The sequence below is a fragment of the Zosterops lateralis genome, assembly GCF_965231275.1.
Source record: "Zosterops lateralis genome assembly, chromosome: 7".
NCBI classification, from domain to species: domain Eukaryota; kingdom Metazoa; phylum Chordata; class Aves; order Passeriformes; family Zosteropidae; genus Zosterops; species Zosterops lateralis.
In genome coordinates this window covers 28,082,933-28,097,935 of record NC_139767.1, presented here as the reverse complement: position 1 = coordinate 28,097,935, position 15,003 = coordinate 28,082,933, and the positions used below count along the sequence as shown (strand labels likewise).

The 15,003-nt window shown below is 39.9% G+C and overlaps 1 protein-coding gene across 1 annotated transcript in view; it reads left to right on the top strand.

Annotated features, from left to right (window-relative positions):
* Positions 1 to 15,003, top strand: part of ADCY5 (adenylate cyclase 5) — a 215,074-nt gene that overhangs the window by 145,977 nt on the left and 54,094 nt on the right. Inside the window, exons 4-7 of the mRNA XM_083865254.1 lie at positions 1,675 to 1,786; positions 1,964 to 2,091; positions 5,610 to 5,768; positions 5,970 to 6,111. Coding sequence (XP_083721380.1) covers positions 1,675 to 1,786; positions 1,964 to 2,091; positions 5,610 to 5,768; positions 5,970 to 6,111 — 541 coding nt within the window. The remainder of the gene's footprint in view (positions 1 to 1,674; positions 1,787 to 1,963; positions 2,092 to 5,609; positions 5,769 to 5,969; positions 6,112 to 15,003) is intronic.

The following is a 15,003-nucleotide window of genomic DNA, read 5'->3' as shown; positions in this document are numbered from 1 at the left end:
CTGACACAAATCTGTGTGTAGAACAGCTCCATAGGTCTCTGCTGATTGCTTCATTTGTGTGAGTGAAAATACTGCCAGCATTTCACTTCTAGAAATGTCTGATCCATTTATCTAGCATGATCATAATGGGGAATGGAGGGAGCAACCTCAGTCATTTATCCACATTCATTAGGCATGAGGAGAAGGCTCAGGGCATCCCTGTGCAGCATTTTCAGATACACCCATTGATATCTGAACATCAAGGCAGCAGCTGATCTTGATTTCACCTGTTCTAACACAAGGCTATTGCAACATGCACCCAAGCAGAGTGTGAACGTGTTCAAAAACAGGTAATTTGCAATTTGCCCCATGCTGGAAGAGGAACGTGCTTGCAACAAGACACATTTTGTTACTGCCACCAGAACTGGAGACATTTCCCATTTGTACATTACATATTAGCACACACTTAAATTGCTTATGAGCAGTACAGACTTGTCTAAGCTTTCATTTGATTTCAAGTGTGTTTCTTCAGGAGGTTTACTTTTATTTGTAAATATGTGGAATCTTGATTTATTTTTGTGTGTTTTCTCAAGTGTTTAAAAATTGCGAAGTATATTTTGATTCAGACATCCCTGCATTCCTGTCTTGTTTTTTTCTTGTACATTTTAGCATCAGTATGACTAACAAAGAAGTACTTAATGTAATATGTTTGGTTGGTGATTTATTGGAGTTGAAATCTAGATGGAAAATATGAAAAGCATGCCAGAATTTAAATGTGTTTCAGGATTTTTGCAAAAAATGCTTGTGAAAATATTTTTGTTGGTTTTGCTTTCTGACTTGAAGGCATTGCAGGGAATTCCAGCTGAAAACATACCTCTGCAATTTGCCTAAAACATGTTGGAGTTTTATTTTACAAAGAAGAAACAATTCCAAAGTGGTTGTTATTTAGACTTTTAATTTCTTTCCCAAGTACATCTTGATGGCAATAATCAACTTCAAAGAACAAATCAACCACTGGATAAGTGTTCCAATATACAAGTAGAGCTTATGAATTTTCTATTTATATAAAAATGTGTGCATGTCTACATTTGATCTTAGATCTATATAGATGAAGTCTGCTGTTTGTTTTACTGAATAGTTTTAAATTTGCCATAATGGTTGGGTTTGATTGCAAGTTGGTATTTTCCATATTGTAATTATCAATGAAACAGAATCTTTGTGCAGTTTGAAAAAAAAAAAAAACAACCTATAACCCACTGTTGTCCTTGCAGCACAGCATTAATATTGATTCACTGAAATCAGAGTGTCATTAATAATACTTGTGATTCAAATAATTGTGCTTTCAAAACAGTCCAGGCTGCTTTCACAGGGCTTTCCCAGTCCATCCTGGGTGGACGTGTGATGTGATATCCTTATGTCACAGTTGGCCTCAGCTGACAAGGTCTGCAATTGTCATTTGGCAGCACATTGGGCATTTTGTGCTTGCAGCCTTACTGAGGGGAGCTCCTGGGTGCTGCAGGTGGCACAGGGGCTTCATCATAAGGTGCCATTAGGGTTGCTCATCTCCTTTTTGCTGGGAAACCCCTACATGCCTTCCCATCCCAGACTTCTACCATGGGATTTACACTTACACAAATATCAGCAACAAACTTGTAACACCCTTTTTTTTTTTTTTTTCCCCTCTCTTTTCTCAAGCATCCTCTTTGCAGACATAGAAGGTTTCACCAGTCTGGCCTCCCAGTGCACGGCTCAGGAGCTGGTCATGACGCTGAACGAGCTCTTTGCCAGATTCGATAAGCTTGCAGCTGTAAGTTTTCTATTATAATTCTGTTTCCTATTGTTTTTGTTCTCCTGTTGCAAGAATGACATACTGTGCTGGTTCACTGGATTTCTTAAATATTGACTGCCCTAAAAGGCAAGCTATTGCAAGCATGAGTATAAGCTGAATGCTTCTTTCTCCTTTATTATTCTTTTTTTTTTTTAGGAAAACCACTGTTTACGGATCAAGATCCTGGGTGATTGCTATTACTGTGTGTCTGGGTTGCCAGAAGCAAGAGCTGACCATGCACACTGCTGTGTTGAAATGGGAATGGATATGATAGAGGCCATCTCGTAAGTACCATATTCCCCATAGAGAAACTCAAAACAAATGCAAGTAGATTCTCTTTCCTGTTAGTTCTTCTTAATATTAGGAGCAAGGTAACCAAACCAGAGAACTCTGGCCAGCAAAAAAGTGAAACCAGCTGGAACAAAAACCCAAAATGCTGTTAAGGTTTGACAGCAACATAGCAGACACTTGTGTCCATACAGTCATGTGGATATCAGAGCTCAGTCTCTTGATGAGAAAGGCAAAGGTTACTGCAATTACTGGAAGTCTCATTCCCAAAGAAGGGTTCCAGTGAACTGCAGGATTGTGAATTCAGAGGATTAATAATAACTTTATTATATTTCAGTCACTATTCATTTGTATGTCTTTAAACCAGTTCTTTACCTTAAAATTGCTTTGCTAAGGTCTGTCTTGTCGAGTTCAACGAATCCTTCTCCCTGTGTCCCTGTGCCAAAAGGGTCAGATTCAAGGTTTTCTCACTTTAGTTAAATTAATTGCTGAAATAAAGCATGACGTTGCTCTGGCACAGACTGGGACAGATTCATCGTCTTTTTCCTTTGTTTCCATTTACTTCCGTATCTTTATTTTTTTCTTTTAAAATCTGTCGTGATTCTTTGCTTGCTCCTGAAGTCAGACTAGAGTAACCAATAGGAGACCTGTATCTACTTTTATTACTTGGAGGATTACAGACAGTGTTGAATATTGTTTGCATTGTACATGGGCTTTCACAGTCCAATTCTTTCAGAATTCAAGAGTGTATGCAAGTTTAGGTGCAAAGTTCAGTCAGTTTTAGATGGTAACTGAACTGACCTTGATATCTACACCATCCCTGCTGCAAAGACTCTCCTGCTCTTTCCCTTCTCTTTTGTTTGTTTGTTTGTTTTTAATTTTCTGAAAGCGTCTTCTGAAGTATTAGTGGTACCAACAGAGAAGTAGAAGATCTCTCTGCAGTTCTCCTCTTATTCCATACAGTAAATTGATGGAGTTTCCAGTTCAGTTTGATAAAATCTAGAGGTACTTCCTTTGCTGAGCTTGGTACAGTACATCTCTAACCATTTGTATTTCTGCAAGGACATCAATACACCCCTGAGATTTCAACCTCATTTTTACAACACAAATACACAGGGTGAAAAGTGGTGTTTTCATCCAGAAGACCCCATTCAAAGCACAGTGTGCAACAGCATTCCCTTGCTTTGTATACAGTGTACACTTTCTACCTCTTCTTTACTGTTTTTAAACTCCACTGCCTTGTACCAATCTTCTTTTGGAGTTTGTATGCAATGTGCAAAATAAGAGGAATTGCAAGTAACTAGTTTCCAGTAGCCCTTGAAAGAATGCTATTTCTTCCACATGAGACACAATTAAGTAGCAGGTGAGAAAGGGTCTTGTCAAGCTCGAGAATCAGCAATCCTTAACCACTAGCCCTGCAAACAGAATACCGTGTTCATTGCCCAGTGGTTGGCCTGATGAAATCCAGAGGTCTTCATGTGTTGCTGTGTAATTCCCCACAAGGCTAAATGACACCAGGAAGTCTAGACTTCATTGATTAACTGCAACCCACCTTACTTGGAATAAACATAGAGCTGAGGTGCTCAGTGTTTGTTTACAAATAGCTCTTCAGCAGCCTTTAAAACTTGTTTCCCACTCGATGTATAATGAATGCATTTAACAATCTTATCTCTTAACAAGTCTGGAAGGTGACTGTGTTCTCACTATCCCTGCTCTCCTCTTCCCCCCTCCTCCCCTAAGGATCAAGATAAGAGGTTTCACAATTAAGGTAACGAATAGCTACTGAACATTTGATTGCAGGTAACAAATAACTACTGAACATTTGATTGCAGACTTCACCAACACTAGGCCCTGCCTGTAGGCTGATTTCATCTGTGTCTAATTACAGCAGGGAATGTTGCCCCAAACAGGAAAGACTTCAAGAAAATTGTATTCACTGTACTGCTGGTATAAATGAGCTGAAAAAAAGAAAGATAACAAAGGGTATTTTATTTGTTTATAAAGAATAACCAAACTTATTTGTTTGCTGCAAAGTCTGGACAAAGTCACCTGTCCATCCATGACTCTACTGAGGAAAGTTCCCTGGGCTTGTGTCAGTAACATGGCTTGGCAGGGGGTGCAGGTGGGGCTGCAGCACCAAGTAGAGGGAGGAACTGCACCTGTGTTGTTCCTATCAGGTCTATAGGTGCAGTTACATTTTTATTACTCCAGTTCCTGTTCCTTTCTTGAGTTTTGTGGTTGGAGCTCTTTCAGTTCATAAGCATGTAACACCTTACCCATATGAGCTTCCTTTACCTGCTGGACAATCTCTGCTGCTTGTTAATAAGAATAATGAATATCACAGTGAGTAGGTAGTGAAATATAAGATGGGTATCATAAAGAGAAAGGAAATCAAAGAGGATAGGAGCTGTTTCAACAAGAAGTCATCTTGGACACTGTTTTAAGGGACATATTGCACTGTTAAGAGTGGAATCCAGAACTGGTCTATCTTTATTCATGCAATTTCATTAATAATTGAAGCATAAATATTAGGACTGTGTTGATGTTAGGGAGGTGGGAGGACTTACCTATCCAGATGATGTTATCTAGAGGGGACTGGATGAACCTGAAAACTGAAGAGATTGAAATCTGATAGGTATAAAGCACTTCCTTGCTGCAAGGAACTTACTACTCAAAGGAAGGGACAGTGATATGTGAGTAGGTGAATTTGCCTGTGAAGCACGGACGTTCTGGGAATGATGTGATTGGCAATAATGAGAAGCAGAGTTGTTCTGAAGGCCTCATCCAGACTTCTTCCTACCCACACTGCTAAATATATTTCTCATGTGAACAGCTCTTGAAGTTAACTTTTGCCCTAAAGGGGGAAACGCACAAACTATTCCAGCAGTCTTTCTGGGAGTAAGCAGAGCATCCAAAACCTCATTGCATTCAGAGCTTGAGTATTCGTAGCTGCCTGTTGGAGTGACTGCAATAGATGTGGTTCTCTGGTTTTGCTGCTGTAAGGTCTGTCCAAGCTTTCCAGCTTCAGTGGGGTATTTCACACACATATCATATTTCACTTGTGGAAGAGTTGATGCTTGGTGCCATACAGACAAATTAAGATCTCTGAAATCATTTCCTTTTTGTCTTTGCAACATGCTATTACTCTTAATGAGGCCGAGTGCTGGCAGGTTATGTCCAGCTTTGGTATGGAAATCAGAGACCAGCACTTTAATTCTTTTACTGCCCCAGAGATAATTTTTTATGAGTTCTCAACTTGATCCTGAGTTCAGTGTACATGGATTTACTCCAAGAGCTCCACGTTCTAATTAGGGCTCTTCTTGGCCATCCTAGAGCAGTACAGCTCGTCCAGTTTTGTTCTGTTGTCCTGTTGATGTGGATGAGCTGCACCGTGTGTATCTATGAATAATTTATGGATCTTTATGGTTTTTTGTGTTCTGGATGCAAGTTTGTGCCGCTGACTGCAACCATTCAGTTGTTAGTAATGGCCCTTCTCCTCCGTGTCTCTTTTCAGACTGGTCCGTGAGGTTACAGGCGTGAATGTCAACATGAGGGTCGGAATCCACAGTGGGAGAGTTCACTGCGGGGTCTTGGGCCTTAGGAAGTGGCAGTTTGATGTGTGGTCCAATGATGTCACATTAGCCAACCACATGGAAGCAGGGGGCAAAGCTGGGTAAGTTGCTTCATCAAAGCTGTTGTGTTTATCTATGAAACTCCCACACCGAATGTGTGAGAATGGCAGCACGGCTAAATCAATTGGGGTTTATTGCTTGTTTGTTCCTATACATGGAACCCATCCCTGACAGGACCTGGCTTTTTAGGTGGCCATTTTTCAGAGTCTACAAAACTTGCTTGTCTTTTTGTCTCATTCAAGGCGCATCCACATCACAAAAGCCACACTGAACTATCTCAATGGAGACTACGAGGTGGAGCTGGGCTTCGGAGGGGAGCGCAACGCGTATCTGAAAGAGCACAGCATCGAGACCTTCCTGATAGTGCGCTGCAGCCAGAAACGGGTAAGACCAAACAAACCAAGGCAGGTCTAGGGACCTTTAATAACTTGATGTCTCTGCCACACCAAAGTAGAGCCTTTATAGATGAGACAGCTGACATTCAGTGATAAAAATTCCTGTTTCTCTCTCCTCTTCCTGAACTTTAATGTGCATAGAAGGAAATAGCCACCATCTACAAAGGTGTCTGCATCAAGCTCTAGTTCTTTCAAAGAAATCGTCCTCGGTTGTTTTCAAAATCATGTTGGAAAATGTTGTTAATATAGATATGTAGTTTGTAGAAGTACTTAAAGGAGTAGATTAAAACCACAATCTCTGTCAGATTACAGAGGTGATTTTGTCTGCCTGCTCGCCAAATGAATGAACATAAAGATTAGAGCAGTTCTTGTCATCACTTTTCAGCCTCTCTTTCTGAAGATGAGAAAAACTGGCCCACTATAATGACTGATCATCATCGTGACAGTAAGATGAGATCATACCAACTGTGACATGGGTCAGGCTGCACAAAATAAGGCTATGAGGGCATTACTGACTTGAGCTTAATTCAAGTCAAACTCCAGTGGACTTCAGCTGATAAATCTTCTTTTTATGACACTGCCAATAGCAAATTATTACTAGTTTGTATTCTTTTTGAAAACAGTAGACTGAAATAGTAGAAAAGGACCTTTTTGATCTAGTTGAGCACAGCCAATAATATTTCTCGTAGTAATTTCTGCACTGGAGCCTCTACTTTGCTATTCACAGTGTGGGCAAGCATATACAGATTGGCCTGCATTGAAAATAATTTCATATGTTTCTAAATCTAAAATCAATTAAACCTTCCCACATCTGTAACTATAACTGCCATGAGATTAAGTGAATTAGTGTTTGTGGCATGTTGCAACAGCACGGTTGATTTCAATAACAAACACCTGTACAGAAAGACTTTGCTACCATTGCCTCATTTCCTGAGAGAATGGAAGCCTCAAATCTCCTTAATGGATATTGTGTAAAAAATCTCCAAGAAAATCCTTTATCATCTGCTAAAGAGAGAAGCTGATATTTTTGTCTCTATCTGCTCATAAAATAAATCTCATTAACAATTGTCAATCTTCGAAAGAGGATTAGAACTTGCAGGGCAAGATTATTGTTCCTGAGCATCACTGCCTGTCAGTGAGCCAGCTGATGTTTTAGGTGTCTAAGTCACTTCCTCTTTGCTGGGCAGATTTAAGAATATAAACCAAAATACCCTTGTGGCCAGACCCCCTTTCCTATACAGACTTCTTAAATCATGCAGTCACCAGATTGTCTGCATATTCTTGTGGAGAACCAAAAGTTTCTCTAGGGAGAAGATGAAGACATAAGATCAGGATTCTGCTGCTTGCAAGTGTAGACAAAGCACCTCAGAAACAGAGGCTTCAGAGTGCTTGGCACCTGACTTCATTTCTGAACATGGGATGTATTTTGAGTAGGAGATTGGACAGAGACTCATAAGAGATGTGGATTCCCTTCCAGACAGAAGTTTTGAGGAACTTGCATCTTTATGCTTTGATTTGCCATAGGAATATAAAAAGGCCTATTATTTCACTGCTTTATGTGTATTTATTGCAGCTCTGTTACCTTGTAGCCTTTAGCTGAAGTCTCTGAGCTCTGCTTTAATGCTGTTATAAAGTGCTGCTATCCAGAGTAGCTAAAAATTGGGACATTTGCATGACTTAGGTAATTATTGGGCTAAATGAAACATAAAAATAGCTATGGGAGACACAGCTACCAAGCGTCATGGGTATTAGATATTTAGAGTTTGAGGAGCTTCTGGTTTGCCAATACTGCTGCAACTTTTGTGCTCCCATAGCTATTTTTTATCTCTTTGTGAATATTTTCATAAAATCATAGGAAGCCTTGGATTGGAACGAACCTTAAAGATCATCTTGTCCCAAACCCCCTGTCAGGGCGAGGACACCTTGCATTAGACCAGGTTGTTCCATCCAGCCTGACCATGGACGCTTCCAGGGCTGGGACATTCACTATTTCTCTTGACAACCTGTTCCAGTGTTTAAAGTTCTCTCCCTGTTCAAAAACTCATTTTCACATAACATGAAGATCAGAAGTGAGAAAAGCTTTTTCCCATTGTCAGTTCAGTCAGTCTTCAACCTTTTGCCTGATGGCAGGCAAAGTTCTGGTACTTTACTTTTTCCTTTCATTTCTCTTTGATTTTAATGACTCCTTGTGATGTATTTAGACAGGTTTTCAGTTCACTCTGTTCCAGAAATGGCCATAAAATGTTCATCTAACTTAGTGAAGAGTTCCTATGAGTTGTGTCTGGGTTCCTGCTGTCCTCACACATAAGGCTTGGCATTAGCATCGACCTGAGAGCAGATCCAAATAACTGCCTGAGCTGTTTCTCAGTTCGCACAGCAGAATTATCTGAATACCTGGTTCATCAGCCCCACAGCCATCAAAAGCCAACAATATGATATGATAAATATGACAACAATATGACTTATGATAAATAGATAAAATGTAAGGATATGTGTTCCATACCCTTTCTGCTTACTTGTTGTCATGGGGAGCCACAACTTTGAATTTTCTGTCTTTTTTGTTTGTTTGACTTTTTCATCATGTTAAGGCCATTTCTTGGGCACAGAGTAAGTGGGAGGAACATCTATCTAATATTTTTGTTCCAGGAACTGAAAATAGTTTCTTCTTCTTTGAATTTTTTTTCTTTCTTCTTTTTAAAAATGCTATTAACTGGAATACAGTCAGTGAAGTTTTAGGAGGAAAAAAGCTAGATTCTGCTCCCTCAGTCTTTAATAATACTGCTAGACCTGAAAATGTAGTCCTTGTTTTCTGTCTGATACACAGAAGAGTTGTCTTCTATTAAAAGAAAGCAAAATGCAAAGTTTTTAAATCCAGTCTTTTTGAATTTTTTTCTCCTCATCTTTATCTCCAGATCTCCTTTTACCCATTTGCCCTGTCCTGTGATTCTGCTGCCCTCATGGGTGAGCACTTGCCTGTGAAGCACATAAAAAGATGAAATTAGCAGGTTCTGCCATAAAGGTCTGTTGAATCTTTTGCTGTGGTTTGTTTGCTCCCATTAGTGCTAACACTGGGCTGCTCTAAAACCTAGTTGCTCTGGTTGTCTGCTGTCAGCAATTGTATCTCCTCTCCCTCTCCTTTTTTCTCCTGAGACAGACTCTTCTAATGTCTTCACACAACAAAGAAGAGACAAGCACAAGCTCTCACATTTTCTTGCTCATCAAAGGAAACCTTTACCTTTTGCAAAGTTGGATTATCTCAGGTGTCTTCTGTTTATTCTGTGATGAACTAATGTGATTTCCGATAATGAAATGAACTTTCTGTCTGTGATCTCTAAGGGAATGATCATGCATTTTGTACACTTGAAAGTCTCAAGTTCCGTTTCTACTATGCTAGTCCTCAAATGTTGGGTGCTAATACTCCTTTCCTTTGTACATATCAAGTACACCTCTGCTTGTCTCGTTAGCCAAATCTGTCATTGCTCACTTGCTGCCAGGTGAGATAAGAAAAAAATTCAACCAAATCTGCCCTGGGAGCAGTAACTGAGTAACTCTGCAAGTAACTTTCATCCAGACTAATACTTCCTTATTCAACACTGTCTCTTGCCATTTCACTAGGAACAAGCTCTTTTCCCAGCCTCACATTCCCCATCTGACTTAGCCCTTACTCTCCAGCACAGCACTCTGTCAAATGCTCTATGGAAGAAACAAAGCCAGTGACAGCTATTGTATTTTTCTCTCTTTAGAAAAACTTGGATTCAAGGCTGTTAATCCAAACCCAGCATTTGCTGCTCTACAAGCTCTGTATCATGATCACTGACTAAATAGTTATTAAAAATACGTTAACAGAACTGAAATGGAATTTGGCAGTTTTCCACAGATCTGGAATGGAGGTTGTCTTTCTGACTTCAGCACATCACACTTTAAGTTTTGCTTCCAGACATGATTTAGTGGGACTTGGCAGTGCTGTGTTTACAGTTGTATTTAATGATCCTAAATGCAACCTAAATGATTCTATGATTCAATACTTTCCATTTATAACCCTATGCTTATAAGCCTTCTTCCCTTTTGCCTCCACTGTGGCAGTAGTGATTACCTGGAAAAAAAAATCTGCTCCTTCAGTTCTACATTAATGAAGAATTTTAGGTTTCTGTTATCCTCACATGGTGTAGGGTGATTTAAACAGGGTGACTTCAGTTCTTATCCAGTTAATTTTCAGTCATTTGGATGTGGGTTTCTAATGGACTTAATACATTAGCATGTTAGAAAAACAGGAATTCTCCAGGGATATCTTTGCTTTTCTTCCTTACTGGCATTCTTTACCTGAAAGTCTGTACTTCCAGATAAACAGCAATTTATCAGCTAGAATTGCTAAAACTGTTGCCCACATTTTAGTGATTCTCAAACTTAACCCCTAGTCATTGCAATTGCCTGCACAACAATGTCTTTACCCTCCTACAGAGTGGTTTTGTTTTATCCATGTTACACAGGGCTTTTTTAGCTTACCCTGCAGACTGTAGTGTTCATATTTCATAACACTGAACCTCCACCTTCAAAACTTTCATATCTGCCCTTCTGAATCTTATTCAAAACCTTTGTCCCAGTAATTATTATCTTATCCCTTCCCTGATATTCTTACAGCACTCCATTTAATTATTCCCAGTTCTTGTGCTGCCCAAGTTTCTGATGCTTGTATGGGAACGTGCCACTTGGTGATTGTTGCTCACTTTCTGCTCTTCGCTGAGATCAAGTGCTGCATTAATTTGCAGAACCATCACAACTGCTTCTTCAAAAGCACTTCAAAGCTTTACTCTGAGAGGGGTAGAGAAGTGTATATTGGAGGAGTCAGGAACAGACCTTTAGGTGAATAAGATTTTACCAGCACATAGTTTTACAACTAGTTTTATCATCCTCAACATTGTCAGAAATCTAGGGGAATGCTTTGCTTTGAACACGAGTAGAAACAAAATGTGCCTGCAAACAGATGAGCAATACTGCTGACCAAACATGCTGTGCTGAGTGCACAAAGTCTGCAAAGGGAAAAAAATGTTTATTTTTTCTAATGTCTTTCCATTGATTACACTTGGGTGTTTCTTTTAACAATAGCAGGTACACACCAGTTTCAGAAAGGATTGTTGATGGTGGCCTTAAAACAGCTCAACAAAAGTTTGGCTGTAACTCCTAGAAAAACAATTCTCATTCTTTTCTAAATAGCGCCCTGGAATTCCATCCAGCTGAAGAAACAAAATGGTTCTTTAAATGTTGAGCATGTGACTCTCCTAAAACACAATCAATCTGATGTGATGATTCCTCAATTTAACACATTTAATCAGGACTCAGCAGGGTTCCACTCATGTAGATTTATGAAGGCAGTGGTTTGGAGCATGTAACAGTACCAGAAACATCATGCACACATTGGAAAGACTTCAAGAAAATTTAAAGAATAATATGTAGCTAAATCTGATGTGGCTGATCCATGATCACATTTCACTGTTGCACTGATAGTGATCAATATGTTGGAAAATCCCATCATACACACTAAAGAAGTAACAGTCATTCTTGATTCAATTGATAAGTACAAGAAAACCTCAGTTCTTTCTTTCTCAGTTTTACTGTAGCATTACTGTAGCTCAGTGTGTGGGAACTGGTGGTGGGAACACAATAAAACCCCTGGGAATCAGATTTACAGTCTCTTTGTGAGTCCAGATTTGAAAAGTTCCCACAACAGCTTTCTGGAGTTTAGCCACCTAAAATCTGAAAAAATCATTGCTGCCAGAAGCTTTTGCACCTTCCTCTCCTGTTGTAGTACCTGTAATGAGTAGGACTGAAAGGTATCAGCACTTCTCCTTCTTTATTCTTCTTTTCCAGTCTTGTTATGCCTTAGGCAGCCTTGTGTGCAAGTTGTCCTTATGCTGTCACTTAGCCAGGAAGAAACAGAGGAGGCATCCTCATAAATTTCCACAGAGGAGCTGTGACCCATCTAATGCTTCATTTTTAGAGTTTGTTATTTTCATCACCCACTGAACAAGTGATTTTGCAGAAAATAAATTATCTCAAGTTTTTAAAACAACAGGTTTTATTTTTCCTTTAGTAAGTGTTGATGTTAACAGCAAAGGCCTATTGTTCAAGATGACATAGTAGCACATTATGCAATGTGGAAAAGCAAAAGTGCACTAGGCTTGTATATATGTGTTTTAATCTGATTGGAAATATTGCTGAAACACAGTCCACAATCCAGTGGAAACTTCCTACAAGAGGTGGGGGGGAAATACTGCCAGAGTTCATGAAGCCATGGAAAATTTATGGTGCCTGACCTCATGGTTAGAAACAATCTCAGAAATACATGTTTACCCATTCGTCCTGTCCTTACCTCAATCCAGATGTTTCGATAAATAAGTATTCACATTCATCAAGCAATGCTTCACTCACTAGCACTTGCAGCTGGTATGAGGATCACTCATGGCCTGAGAGGGGTAGTATGTCTTCATGGACTTTGGCATTAAGGCTTTTCTCAAATTCTGACCAAATTTCCTAACTCCTGGGGCAAAAACCTGCTATATATCACTTTTATCATCTGTTGATGTAAAGGAATTTGTAAAGCAACCAAATAGCTTTGCTTTTATGGGTCCCCAGACTGGTTTCAACATCTGGGGTTTTTTATTCCATTTGGTTGAAAACTCTTCCCTTAGCTGGAATAAAATGGATTGACAGTGTCACTTCTATTATTGAAAAACAATATCTATTTGCTTGGCAATAATGAAACTGTATTTCCTACCAGTTTTCTGGCATCACATCATAAAGAAAGAAGCATAACTATGAAAAAGATTGAATAACAGAAAAAAGCCACAAGAAAGTACTACAAATGATGGCAAAGTGTATAAAGAGCAGCGAGTCTTAAAAAACAAAACCTCAAACCAACTCAAATCTGGACATCAGGATTTCATCACATTAATGTATTTTTAGAAACATTTAAAACTGTCTCTCCTGGAGGTTATCCAGTGGCTCTGTCATGGTTGCTCATGTGAAACTCATCTGGTGCCAAGTGCTGGAATTTCCAGCCATTGCAGATGAACCAGTGGTGGGTTCAGTGTGGGAAGAGGTGATGTGGGAGACACTTGCTGTCCTGGGGGATCCATGTGGGAGCACCCGTGGTTCCCTCAATGGTCATCCCAAGGAGCTGGCAGCTCCCTTGGCTCTGCTCCCACAGGGTTTCCTCATGAACCTACACTTGTCATCCTGGCTGGGTGGAGGTCTTTGCTGGCTCCCTGGAGCTGCAGGACCACTGCTGTTCACTGTCACAGGGCCACTTGGCTCCTGTCACTTGGCCCCACGTCCCCAGCCCGTGGCCATGAAGCTGCAGCCCCACATGCTTAGCAATATTTGGTGCCTGCATGGTGAGCTGTGGTCTCGAGGGAAATGCTGTCATTGTAGCTGTCTCTTCCTTGCAAGGAAAGAGAAGATGATTTCCCATGCTTGTCAATCAGGCAGCTTTCTCCAGCACTGAATTTCAGCAAGCCTTTTTAAATTTCTTTTTAAAAACCCTAATTTAAGGCAGCATAGCACTTGACATTTAACTCTGTGGTTACCATGGAGATAACACCAGGTATTTTGCAAACTCCTGAGAGGTACAAGTTACACTGAATAGTGGGGAATCAAAATAAATAGGTATGGAATGCAGACTCCAGGCAAGAAAAGCAGTGGACCTACTTGTATTGTCAAATAACACTTGAAACAAAATTCTAGAGTTGAAAGCAATGGAGGCTTTCTTTTTAAATAACTCAGTTGTCTGGAAATCCAAAATTAACTATTAAGTCTGTTTTCCTCTCTAATGTGATTGAAGCATTCTCTTGAAAAGGCTTAATCTCTCAAGTAATAAACAACAATTCCTACCTTCCCAATTTGCAAGCTCTCCGGAGTTGTTTTGCTAAACAATATATAAATCCCCTCTGCCTTCTGAGTCAGTACAGGTAAATCACACCATCCTCCCTGAGCCAGTCTACAGTGCAGCCCCTGCTAGAGGGACTTCTGTCCATAGAACACATTCCATGTGGAAACCTGCCTGTCTTTTTGGCTAGGGACTATATTTAAAACCAGGAACTAATCTGCCTTTTGAGCCTAGTTATATGTTGCATTTCTGTGCTCTTGAAACTGGCACTGAGCTCAAGTGAAAACTGCCTGACAAATCTTGTGCTAACCTCACAATAAGCTCCCATTGCAGCCAAGAGTCAAAGCCTTGATAACAAAATCAAAGTCTTTGTCCAAACTTCAGGAGAATTAGTGTCAATGTCAAATTGGAAGTTAGCATTAGAGTCAGGAAGACCATTTTGTCACACTCTACAATTGCATTACTCTTAATGCGTAAACAGTTGTTTGCAAGATTTACATGCTTTCCTTAGCATGTCTGGGAATATTCTCTAGCAAGTGTGGAAAATTATTTGCTTGTGCCTATGGAGAAAGGTGTCCTGTATTCCCACAGCTTCAAGGAGCTTCAGGGCTCCTGTTCTTCAACCAAATTACTCTGTGTATAATTTCTCTTCTAGATATAACTGTTCTTTTGCTTTTTGAGGACCATTTGTGTATTATCTCAGCTTGGAGCTGCAGTTTTCTATCTGAAATTATTCCGTTTGATTCAATTTGCTAATAAAGAAAATAGATGTCTCCATGTTGGAATGCTCCCCATGTTTACACAGGTTATGGTGCTTGTTCAGAACAAGTAGAGGAATAAAATGATGGGGGCCACCTAAAGTGTTCTAAAAATAAGAGATGGTGGACTTGGACAACTTTGATCAGCATCTGCTTCATAGAGTTCAAGGTGCAAAGCCAGCTTTTGGAGTGAGAGATCAGAAGTGAGAGATGCTTGGAGAATGACTGCTGTGTAAATGTT